Genomic DNA, 12,267 nt, shown 5'->3' on the forward strand with positions numbered 1-12,267 from the left:
CACTGGCAGACAGTGCCCCAAACTGGCAGACAGCTCCCCCCCCACCCGCTGTCTCCTGGAATGGCACTGCTCTGCAATGCCTGGGCTGACAGTCCCCCGCACGCTAGACCAGGGTCCCCGGTGGTGCCTTCGCTGTCCTCAGTCTTCGAGGATTGCGTGGGGGAAGGGCCAGGGACAGTTTCTCCTTGACAGGCTACAAACACCGGGCGGAGAGCGTGCTAAAGGAGGCAACGGGATGGAGGGGAAGGAGTTGTGGGCACTGGGGCCTGGGGCTCCTTAGGTAGAGCCCGAGGCCATCCCGGAGGAGGCGCACTGGCTGCCTCCCTGGCCGCCTCCAGCAGGGGGTGAGGGGCAGGGCCTGTGGCGGCCACGCCCACCGCCTTGTGGCTCCTGGGGCCTGGGGTCCTGCCATTGTCCTGGGCGCGGATCAGGCCTCCTGGGCGCCAAGACCCGAAGCGTGCCGCCTCCACCTCTGCCCCGTGGGCTCCTGGCCGGAAGCCCTTGTGCGCATGCGTCCCAGACTCCGCTGGCTTCCGGGAGGAGACGGCGGACGTCCACCCTCCACCGTTCGCGGGGCCGCAGAGCTCCACTGCCCGGCCGCCTGCGGGAGCCGCGCGCTCACCCGCCCCTGCTCCGTTCCCCTGCAGCTGCCCCAGCCGGGCGCCACGTGGGACACGGGACTGCCCCCGAATCCTGACCAACTCAGTCGAGGGAGAGGTCCATCAGGACGCGGCTGTCCGTGGACATATAGCCCCACCCCCGCAAGAGAGGCGAAGGTGCTGCCGGGCCTAGGCGGTGGGATGGCGGCAGAGCCTGGGCAGCAAGAGGAAGGCCGTTGGGAGAGAGAGGGCGCCATCCTGGCGGTGGAGCTTGTGCTCGTCGGGGATGACCTAATGTTGGTGTGGCAACTTGTGGTGGTCGGCGTGGCGGAGGACCCCGGGGAGACTGAGGAGGAGGAGGACGATGACGACGAGGCTAGGGAGGTTGAGAGTGAGGCTGAGGAAGACGGGGAGGCTGAGGAGGGAGAGGAGACCGAGGAGGAGGACGACGAGTTGGAGGAGTCCGAGGAGTCCGAGGAGGAGGCTGAGGAGAACCGGCAGGAGGATGGGGAGGAAGAGGAGGCTGAGGAGACTGGTGCGTGGGAAGAAGCGGAGGAAGAAGGGGAGCTGGGGACTGAGGAGGGGGCGCCTGAGGAGGAGACGGAGGACGTGAAGCCCACAGAGGAGGCGGCTGAGGAGAAGGGGACAGAGGAGGGAGAGGAGCCAGAGAAGGAGGAAGAGGAGGCAGAGGAGAAGGCTAGAGAAGCTGAGGAGGTGACGGAAGAGGAAGAGGAGCTTGGGATGGAGAAAGACGTGGCAGAAGAGCAGGAGTGGCAGGAGGCTGAGGAGGAAGCCGAAGAGGCTGAGCAGGCCGAGGGTGGCAGGGACAAGGAGAGGGAGGTTGAGGATGTTGAGGAGGAGGAGGTGGTGGAGAAGAAAGAGATGGAGCCTGAGGGGGAAGAGAAGACTGAGGAAGAGGAGCAGGTGGAGGAGGTGGAGGAGCCTGAAAAGGCTGAGGAAGAGGAGGGCCAGGAGGAGGATGAGGAGGCTGTTGAGGATGAGGTTGCAGAGGTACCTGTGCAGGAGGAGGAGAAGGAAGACAGGAGGGAAGAGGCCTGGGAGGGGAGCCAGAAGGAGGGAGACGCGCAGGAGCTGCAGGAGAAGCGGGAAGGGGAAGAACAGCCAGAGGCACCGCCAGGTCCGCCCCCGTCCCCGCTCCAGGCTCTCGCGGCCCTGCAGTCAGAGCTGGAGCCCCTGCACAAAGACGCCAGCGGGGCCTGCTCTGGGCTCAAGCTCAGGTTGTGGCAGAGGCGGCGGCGTCACCTGGAACACCGAAGCGCCCTCATCCGGGGCATCCCTGGCTTCTGGGCCAAGGCTGTATCCTTGCTACCTTCATGGAGGGACCCCGATGTGGCCGGGCTAGTGCAGGAGACTCCTGTGGCAGGGGCCCCGGCTCACGCCTCCGTGATCGGGAGGGTTTCGAATTCCTGCTTCCGGGCGGGGGTGCCCGGTGGGGCCGCAGGTTGTCCTCGATGTGCCGGGGAGGGGGCCGTGGGTCCAGCTTTCTCTGCTAGCGCCCAGCAGGGAACCACCTGACTTAACGAATGCAGCGGGCCGTGCGGGGGCGCAGGGGGCCTTGACACAATCTGTGAGGAGGGAGTGGGTCCCAGTGGTAGGGACCCAAGGCTGCACTTGCTGTGCAGACTTGCTCCGTTGTTGTAGCTCTTTCTTCTCCAGCCCTGGGAGAGTCCTTGACCCGAAGCAGTTTGGGAACCACCCGCAGCTGTCAGCCATGCTCAGTGAGCAAGATGAAGGCATACTTGGCTCCATGACGGATTTGCAGGTCTGGCCCGGGAGATGGAGGCCGGCCTGGGGGATGGGAGAAGAGGGGATAACAGAAGCGATTTCTCCCCAAGGCCAGGGGGGCAAGGGTCTGCTGGACAGAGATTTCAACCCTCCTCCCCACTTTGCCGCCCGGCAGGTGGAGGAACTCGGGTCTCCCCGTGATCGCCGCAGGGTCCTGCTCTTCTTTCGCAAGAACTCCTACTTCCGCAATGAAGTCGTTGAGAAGGAGTATGTCCTCAGGGCTGCTGGTAAGGGGGCCTCTGCGTGGAGGGGGTGGCAGCAGGTGGAGGCGGCAGGGTTGCACCTGATGCATTAGGCGGCGCCTTCGCACGTACCCATCTTCCTGCAGGGTACGAGCCGTCTCATTCCACTCCCATCCAGTGGCACCCCTGTTATGAACGGGAGGCCCGTAGCCGCAGACACCACAACAGCAGCCTAAACTTCTTCAACTGGCTCTCTGACCACAGCTTTGCCGGGTCTAGCAGGATAGCTGAGGTGGGTCCCGGGGACAGACCGCGCACGTGAACCTGGCTGTGTTCCCCAGCCGACTGGGATGGGCCTCTGAGCCCCGCCCCGTTTCCCCTGCCAGATCGTCATGGACGACCTGTGGCCCAATCCCCTGCAGTACTACATGAGGAAGAAGGCCCCAGCCGAGGAACTGAGAGGAGTGCAGGTGAGAAGACCGGGGCGTGGGTGCAGAAAATGCTCCGTAGGCCTCCGTGGGACCTGGGTGTCCCAGATGAAGAAACGGCGGCTCAGCGGAACGCTCAAGAGGCGGTGACCCCGTGTGCAAAGGGCATCAGCATGAGTCAGGGAGTGCGGTGTCAAACTGGTTCTGCCTGGGAAGCTTGAGGCACGCGGGTCAGGCCACACCAACAAGCAGAGCTGGAGAAGCAGGCGCCTCAGCTTTGAGCACCGCCTCAGTGCCTCTTGCCATCCTTGGCACAGAGTTTGGGTTCCCTGGTGTGAAGGCTCATGCGTCACCCCGTTACCTTTCTGTGTTCATCGGTAGAGTTTTCCCAGCCATCTCCCAGGGCAATCTCCTGTGCCCACCGCAAACATCCAGAGAACACTGGCCAGCATGCACAGAGATATTTGCTACGTGGTTGGAGGACATGTCAGGCGATCGCCATCAAGGCCCGGGGAGAGGGGCAGGGCAGAATGACCTCCGATCCCCGAAGGGTCTTGAACCCTCTAGCAAACCTGTGTATGGCCCATAGAGGATACTCACCGGCCTCCTCATATGTGCCTGTGTGCCTGTGTGTCTGTGTATCCGTCTCTCCCAGGAACTTCAGCATGTTGAGGTGAATACGCAAGAGCCTTGCGCTTGACCGGAAAGAGTCCAGGACCTTTCAGAGGGAGCCGAATGATCAGCTTGGGCCCTCGAGCAGGGACCCACCTCGAGCCTGGTGTCGGGAAGAAACCCAGGGCCGACTGAGGCCTCCTGTGAATTTATTAAAATGTGGAAGAGCGATGTCAGCCGTGCTTACGTGTGTTACTGTGGGTACGCTCGCACACGGTCTTCTTCATGGAAAGGGGCAGGTGGGGTGCCGGAGCTCATGGGATTCCCGTCGATGCTTACCACGCTGCCTGGGCATCCTTATTCCGTGGAAGGGAATATGCATGCTTGCCCAGAGGTCTAGGTCACACAAGCTCTGGGACTGCATCCCAGCGTGGCGGAGGTCCTTCCCCCGGGGATGGTGGAGGTGGGCGGGGAGAGGAGATGAGCGAAAGGCCAGCTGACTGAAAGGGCTCATGTCTTCCCTGGGGAAATGACAGAGGACAAGGAAAGGGAAGGACGAGCCAGGGCCAGACATGTCCAGTGTCAAGTTTTGGTGGATGGCGAGGACCCTCTTCCAGAGATGCTCCCTGGTGGATGAGCTCAGACACAGCAAGGGTGGGACGGTAGTTTCATTAGTCTCTTGAACCCCAGAGCCAGTGCTCTCCTTTCTTCTAAACAGGCGTGCCCAGGCCCTTGCTGACACAGTCATCCTCAGCCCCAGATACAGCGGGAGCGAGTGGGGGCCAGGCCCTGTGGAGGGAACGTTGGAGAGGGGAAAGTGGGACGAGGGAAGGTAGGAAAGATGACACTGTCATTCTGGCCCACGTGGCTGGACGGAAGAATGAATGCCAGGGAGAGTGTGTGTCACACACACACACACACACACACACACACACACACACACACAGGGACACCATCGGTTTCAAACCGCCCTAAGCCTCAGAATATTTAGCCACTCACATACCCCGACGCATACACTCAGGAGCAAAGCCAACACCCCGCACCCAACACACGGTGGTTCGGTCACTCTCATGTCCTGACGTGCACACACTCCCTCACCCTCCCAGGCACCCAAAAGTCACACACTCACATGTCCAGAGACTAGCTCACGGATAGGCAACCCCACGCTGCCCCGTGATCCCCAGTTCGCGGCTTCCCTAGGATTTTGGATCCGTGTCCCCAGATGGTCCGTAGAGGAGAGGGCAGAGTATAGCTGAATGCGAGACCCAGGACCCCCACCCGTGTGCTGTCTGACCCATGCTGACCCTGAGGCTGATATGCCTCCTTCCCCAGGGTCTGAAGGAAAGTGCCCAATACCCTCTATCCAGTTAGACCACTAAAAGGGAAATGCCTCCAGAGGGCACACCTAGTCCTCACCAACACCCCATGCAGCATGCTCCCCTGGTTAAGGGCCAAGTGCACACAGGCTGCTCCGACCATGTAGGGAAGCGTCCATCTCCTGAGGTTTTAGCCTCGCTCCTCCCACTTTCAAATTCTTTGTGACTTTGGGACTAAAAGGCAAGTCTCTCGTTCGTAGCATAGACGTGGCCAGCTTTTCAAAACCTGCTCGTTCTGCTGTCGTCCACATCGTACTCCAGTGCCGTGAAGCCCCATTAGTGAGCAGCCCCATTACTGACACAGGGCAGTCCACAATTGCACTACTTGGTGACTGTGTACTCCCTGACTGTTTCCACCCTCTATTCCTCTGTGACTTCCTCACTCGCTGTCTCATATTTTCGGGAAACGTGACAGCTGCCCTCCTGGACACCACTGGATTTAGCTCTGCCCAGCCCATTTTTGGCTTTCCCACGATTGGGGGGCGGGTCCCTTCCTCACAGGCAATGTGTCCTCTGGGTCTATACGCCTTGCAAAGTATGAATTCAGCTGGAGGCCTACCCGTCCTTCCCACCCTGCCTAACCCTTCCTCGCAGCTCCCTGCCTGTCTCTCCCTCCCCATCCCAGCACACTCCTCTCCCACCTGCCCCTGTGCCTCTCTTCCCTTCTCTCCCTCCCTCCCATTCCGCCAGCTCTTCTTCTCCTCTGGGCTTCTCTCTCTCTCCTCCCAGGCTCCCTCTCATCCCCCTCCCGCTGTCACCACCAGAGCCTTCTCCCTCTCCAGGGCTTTGCTCCTTTTCCTGCAGTAATCCCAGGAGGAGCCTCCTCCAACGGCTTGGGCAGGAAGGCACATGCTGGTCAGTTTAGATTGTACCAGGAATTCCGCAGTCTGCGCAGTCTCAAGGACTGTCTCAGACATTTTTCCATCTCCCCATAGACAGCCATGCATTTTTCTCCCTGCAGGGGTGTTTGTTTGTGTTGAGAAGCAGATTGAGAGAGTGACACTTGTGGCGACCACACACACCCTGCACTTAACGCCAAGGGAGTTCCTCCTGCTTCTTTGCGGTCAAAATCCCTCCCCAGGACACACTGACCCGTTCCTTTTAAAGGAGGCCCTCCCATGATGCAACCACAAGGCTGATGGCCTTGCCGTCACTCAGGAGGCCTTCCTGACCCCTCAGGCGGCATGTGTCCTATGCCGCCCACCACAGTACCCCCGTCCCCCTTGGCTCTTGGACTCTATGAGGTGTGGTTCGGACCGGAAGGACGTGGTGAGTACCAGAGAAAGGGCACTTGTGCTGTCAGTGCTCACTTGTCCGTCCCCTCCACGGCTGGTACTCCACTCAGTGGCGGACACAGACTAAGGCAGAACTTGGAGCAGAGCTAGAGGAAAGACACAAGAGCCCTAGCAAGAAAGTCCGGTGATGAAGGAGAAAGCAAAGAGGAAAAGAGACACAGAGAAAAAGGGAAAGGAGTCGGGCAGAGGAAAGCACAGTGGGAGAGTTTGGCCACTGGCTTGGTCAGACAGTGTGCAGAGTTTCTCTTTGGATTAAAAGTCTGGCCCATTAGCATGCTGCCCAGTCTGATCCCGGACCTCCCCTGAAGCTGCTTTGCGGCTCTGTGGGCACCCAGGTGGCCAGGGTCCTTGGCTCTTTTCGCTAATTTAATTCAGGGAAAGTATTTTGTGTGCGGTGTCCTTCTTTAAGGAAAGCCGGGTGGGAGGTGGTGGGCTCGGGAGGCAGATGGTCCCAGCACCCAGCACCTTGGTGGTAGGCTCCTATTCCCTCCACCACTGGGCAGGTCAAGGGGAAAACCACAGGACAGTGATGCGGCTCAGTTGGATCACCAGCTGATGCCCCCAGGGCTTTTCCCACATTCTGCTGAGAAGGTGTGCGGGAGGCGTTCGGGGCAGACACGGGATTCAGCTGCTGGATTTCAATTGCGGGTGACAGGCGAGGGGTCCTGGACGGACTGATGAGAAAGGGGCGAGTGGCCCTGTGATAACCGGGGCACTTGTGGGGAAGGCCTGAGATGTATCTCCGAAAAAAACAAGAGGGGTTGAGAGGCTCGGAAGCCACCCTGGTGGCGGGCAAGGGCAGGCTCCCTGGCTGGCTCTGGGGCCTGCCAGGGACAAGCCCCCTGCCCCATAGCTGGTTAGACCTCGGAGCAACCAGCGTTCTGCGCAGGGATCGGAGCCTGTATCCCTCCCAGGCCGCATGCGTGACTACCCGCGAGCACGCTGTGTCCGCTATCTCAGCCCCGGATACACGGAGGCCCTGTGCACATGCGTGCCCCAGACCCGCGCACTCGGATAAGAGGCAGCTGCCCACCCTGGTTCCCGGGTGTCCGAGCTAAACCTGCGGGGGCCACATTCATCGCCTGCCCTCCGCAGCTGCCCAGGCTCAGGGCCACGGCCACATGGAGAGGGAGTCGTGGTCCTGGGAAGGCGGGGCTGCCTCAGAATCCGGGACCATCTTGGTCCCAGATGGGGGCGGTGTGGAGACGGGGGGCCCTCAGGGAGACCGGCTCCCGCGGGCACGCGGAGGTAGTGGTCGCGGCTGTGCATGAAGCTGAGGCCCAGCAGGGCCGAGAGGAGGCTGTGGGGGCCAGGAGTTGGTGCTGTTGGTGGAGGATATCGTGGTGGATGAGGGGGTCCGGCGGGGGAAGACGAGGATGTGCTGGCGGTGGAAGACGTGGAGGTGCTGGCAGTTGAAGACGAGCAGGTGCTGGCCGTGGAAGACGAGGAGTTGCTGGCTGTGGAATGCGAGGAGGTGCTGGCGGTGGAAGACGAGAAGGTGCTGGCGGTGGAAGACGAGGAGGTGGCGCAAGCAGAGCAGGTCCAGAAGCCGAAGGAGCTGTCGCAGGCAGAGCCAGTGCCGCGGCCCGACACAGCCGGGGCCGCCCTTGCCGCGCTGCAGGTGGTTCAGGAAGCGCTCCGCTCTGTGGATGTCCAAGCCACCAGGGCCTACCTGCGGCTCAAGCGCAGGATGAATCAGAAGCGGAGTGGTCACCTGGCTCGAAGGAGGGCCATCATCCAGGGCATCCCTGGCTTCTGGGCACGCGCGGTATCCTTCCTTCATCGCGCCGGCTGGGTTTTGGCTCCTGTGGACCACAGTGGGAGCAGGGCAGAAGGGAGCAGTGCCTGAGCCAGGGGCAGGAGTGCTGAGAAGGGCCCCGCTCCCCCATCCATGGGCCCCACCCCTCCAGGAGTGGGCACCTGCCAGCAGTAGTCCCCACTGCCAGCAGTGGGCGAACCCCAGAGAGTGGGCACAACCTTCTACTGCACAGCCTAGGTGCCGGGGTGTAGTAGAGGGTGGTCCCGGAGGACGAGGGTGCGGGCATGGGCGTTGGTGGGAAAGGCAGGGTTGAGACCTGTGGAGTCTTCTCTGAGTAGACGCTCCGGGCCAGTGCTTTGTTGCTGTGCATCCCACAGGCCTTGGCGGTACGGAACCCGTGTCAACACTCTCGACTCCTAGTGATGCCCAGTCCCACATGGCTCAGAGCACATTTGGAAGGAAAGGATTTGGGGGTAAACGGGGCAGATGGAGAGGCTGCCCGCCTCATTCCGTGTCCTTCAAACCGTGTATCGTTGCCTTGTTCCCGGGAGACCAAGGGTTCTGTGCTGCGCTTGCACTCATTGAGAGTCAGTCAGCAGGCTGCCTGATTTCAGCGGGCCCCGGGACCCTGGACACGGTGCCCGGGTGCTACCAACTCTGTCTCCACAGGCCCTCCTGAAGCCGGCTGAGGCCCCTGGCCCAGGTACTCCCAGACACGTTTCCTCCCTCCCTGCCTTTCCCTCTCCATGTCCCCCACCCGCGCTCGCTCGCTCGCTCTCTCTCTCTCTCTCTCTCTCAACCCTCCCAGCCCTCCGTCTATGTCTGTCGTCAGGGTTTGGGTGTCTCTGTCTCTCTGTCTCCTTCCTCCCGCCGTACCCCTTTCCTCCCTTTGTGGCTGACTCTGCCAGGCCCTTGCTCGAGACCCTGGGTGTGCAGCCATGCTGCAAGCGAGCGGAGCAGCCCCCTTGTGGGCACAGAAGGTCCCTCAAGGGCCCAGGGCCTCGGGTGAGCACACAAGCAAACGGGGCCGTGAGGGGGACCGAGACATCCAAACATCCAGAGTGGTGACTGACTGCCTCCTGGCCCAGCCGAGCACGGGCACAGGCCAGAGAGGACGTAGGCAGGGAGAGCGGGCGGGCTCTTGGCCTTGCCATCTTGGTCCCCGGGAGCCTCAGCCCTGTTGATCCTCCAAGCCCTGCGATGCCCCAGGGCAGAGCATGGGTGACGAAAGGGCAAGCGCTGGGGAGGTTGGGACGGGGCAGTGCCTGCTGTTTCTGCACAGGCCGCCTTCCGTCCCCGGCTCTCAGTCGGGAAGGGCCGGGGCGTTCCTGGTTCTCTTCCCGGCGCCCTTGACGTCGAGGCTCCTTGACCCAAGGCAGATCCTGAATCACCCCCAGTTATCAGCTGTGATAGGTGACCAGGACACAGACATGCTACACAGCTACATGACCAATTTAGAGGTTAGCCGTGGAGCCTGAGGCCAGCGGTGGTGCCTTGGGAGTGGGGGTTGAGCTGGAGTGGGTGCGTTTGAGTTGCTGAGAGTTGCGGTCAGTCAGTCACGCAGAACAGCTAGGGTCAACGACCCCTCCCCCTCTCCCTTCTCTTGCTTTCCTGCGGCAGGTGGAGGAACTGGGTCGTCCCAAGTACCGCTGCAGGTGGATGTTTTACTTTGGGAGCAACCCCTACTTCCAGAACGACGTGATCGTTAAGGAGTATCACCTGAGCATCGGCGTTAGGTGTGGGCTTGAGGTGCAGAGGAGCTGGCGGAGGGCTTCCCGGCATGAGGGCCCGGGGGTGGAAAGGGAAGAGTGTGGGGTCCTCGGGGCAGTGCAGGGATTTGGCACAGGAAGGGGGACAGGTCGTCGGTTGAGAGCGAGAACTGGCGTGGGTCCTAGGCCTCGGAGAGCCTCCCTTAAGTTTCCTCGTCCCGCAGGATATCGGGAGACTCGTTGCACTCCAGTCCAGTGGTTCTGGGATTATGAACGTGGTGCTGCCAGCCGCAGGCGAGACCCCAGCGGCCTGAACTTCTTCAACTGGTTGTGTGACCCCAGCTGCCCAGGGTCCAACAGGATCGCCGGGGTGAGGCCCCTCCGCCTTCGTCAGCAGCGCAGATGCTGGAGTCCCGACTGCTGGGGAACGGGGTCGGGGGCCCCGTGCTCAGCTCACCTTTTGTCCCCTACCAGATCATCATCGAGGACCTGTGGCCCACTCCCTTCCAGTACTACCCGAGGCAGGAAGGCGGCGTCTGGGAATGAGCTGAGAGGACGACCTGTCGGTGAGGAGCCAGGAGGGCTGGGTCCAGAGCCCTGTGGGCAGGGGTGCCAGGGGACAGTCAATTTAGTGGCGGGGAAACTGAGGCTCAGAGGAGCTTGGACCCATGGAGCAGGGGGCAGGGTGGGAAGTGAGCCTGCGGGAACTCAGAGCGCACACACAGGGCCGAGGATGGGTCTAGTCCAGCAGGTTCATGCCTGCCATGCTGTCCTTCGGAAAACCCCTGGCCAATCCGGACAAGCAAGGCTCCCCCAGCCCATTTTCCTGAAGTGTCTCCCATGGCTGTCGGCCTCTCTCTCGGTCCTGCTGCCGCTCGTTCGGTTGGTGATGGCCTGCCTGTCTTTGGGAGTCGGGCTCCTTGTCCCAGCCCACTCTTGGACCACGACTCCCTGACGGCCGTCCACATGCCTGAGCACCGCGTGTCCTCCCACATCGTTCACATGTCCTTGGGAATGGTCCCAGGCCATCCCAAGCAGGGTCACGGTGCCCTGGCTGTGGAGGAACTGGGATCCCACGAGTACAAGGCATGCTCACAACATCACGTTCCCTATCCCTGGCATCATACATTTTCACAAATAGCTAAGACTTTTGTGTGTATTTTCATGTTTCTGTGTTTGTGTGTGTGTGCGTGTGTGTGTGTGTGTCTGTGTGTGTGTGTCAAGGCATGGCAGCCGTGTGGAAGTGGACATCACAGAGCATCCGCGTTGCACCACCAAGAAGAATCTGATGAGGCCTCCACCGTTGAGAGACCTGCATGGGCTCTTCTCCGTGGTGCTCAGCCTGCACGGGACAGCAAAAGGGACAAGGAGCAGCAGGGGCAGCGCTAGAGAGGATCCTGCCCCTAGCTGCAGGGTCAGGGAGAAGGGCCATAAACAAGTTACAAAGCACCTTGTGTCCATGTGTGGTTTTATATTGGGGGCACAGGAAATGGCAAGGAGGCAAGAAGCCTGGTGGGACCCTCCAACCCCCATCCTGTTGGATTCCATGGGTGGGGTGATGGAGAGCAAGGGGCCAGGGCACAGCCGTTCTTGGCCTGCGGACAGAACCCCACCCTTCCAAGCAGGATCTGGCAGAGGAAGGGAAGAGGCGGGGCTCTCTTGGGAAGTCTTGTTCTGTAGAGCGGGGCACACAGGAGGGGTAAGGTGCTCCCGAGTGGGGCCCTGGGGTCCCCTGGGCTCCTCGTACCACCGTATTCACATGGCTCGGAGAGCTTTTTCTGTTGCCCTTCAACCTGGAACTGTGCCCTGCATTGCTGAGTTGCAATGCCATGCATCTTCTTGGTCAGCTCCAGCGCAAAACCAAGGGTCGTGGGAGGAGCAAAGATGAGGCGGTCGCTCACAGTCCCTCCCTGTGGCAACAGATCCTCCTGCAGTGCAGGGGACAGTTCCATGGATGTGTGAGGGAACGCAGGTGTGCTCCATGGGATGGCGGACATCCTGAGTGTTTATGTGTGAGGGAGCCGCTGAGGGCAGGTCCGCGCCTGCACACGGACGTGTGTGTGTGTGAGTGTGTGTGTGAAGGGGCAATGGGGAATGGCCCTATGCCCTCGACCATGTGTATGCATTGTGTGCCTCCCCTCAGTAAACAATCTGTAGTGCATGTGTGTGTGTCTGTGTCTCTCTGGGGCCTCCTTTGTACAAGGGCTGGACAGCTATGGTGTGTGTTTTGGGTGTATGTTTCCATGCGCCGTTCTGTGTCCAGTGTTTGGGCTGAGGGTACATGAGTCCGTGACAGAGATAGGATGTGTGCTGGGAATGAGTGTGGGTTTGCATGGGCTTTTATGTGCGTGCGTGCACGTGTGGGTGTGCTTGAGCGGTTGAGTGTGCATTTCAATGTCAGGGAGGTCGTGTGTTTTCCTCGCATGTGTCTGCATCCTCAGGGAGTGTGCGTTGGAGTATGTGTTTTAGACAGGTGAGAATGTCTGTGTGTCCAATTCTGT

At 60.9% G+C, this 12,267-nt stretch overlaps 1 protein-coding gene across 1 annotated transcript; it reads left to right on the forward strand.

The window, feature by feature from the left end:
* The first annotated feature begins 800 nt into the window (after nt 1-800).
* LOC131822509 (uncharacterized) lies at nt 801-10,312 on the forward strand. Its single transcript, XM_059158820.1, has 14 exons — nt 801-1,916; nt 2,305-2,382; nt 2,521-2,632; nt 2,734-2,879; nt 2,974-3,057; nt 3,671-3,688; nt 5,786-5,858; nt 6,213-6,272; nt 7,394-7,546; nt 7,813-8,066; nt 9,437-9,517; nt 9,678-9,788; nt 9,975-10,136; nt 10,241-10,312. The coding sequence occupies exons 1-14, from the start codon at nt 801-803 to the stop codon at nt 10,310-10,312; spliced, it is 2,520 nt and encodes an 839-aa protein (XP_059014803.1).
* Nucleotides 10,313-12,267: the final 1,955 nt, after the last annotated feature.

The sequence above is a fragment of the Mustela lutreola genome, chromosome Y, assembly GCF_030435805.1.
Source record: "Mustela lutreola isolate mMusLut2 chromosome Y, mMusLut2.pri, whole genome shotgun sequence".
NCBI classification, from domain to species: domain Eukaryota; kingdom Metazoa; phylum Chordata; class Mammalia; order Carnivora; family Mustelidae; genus Mustela; species Mustela lutreola.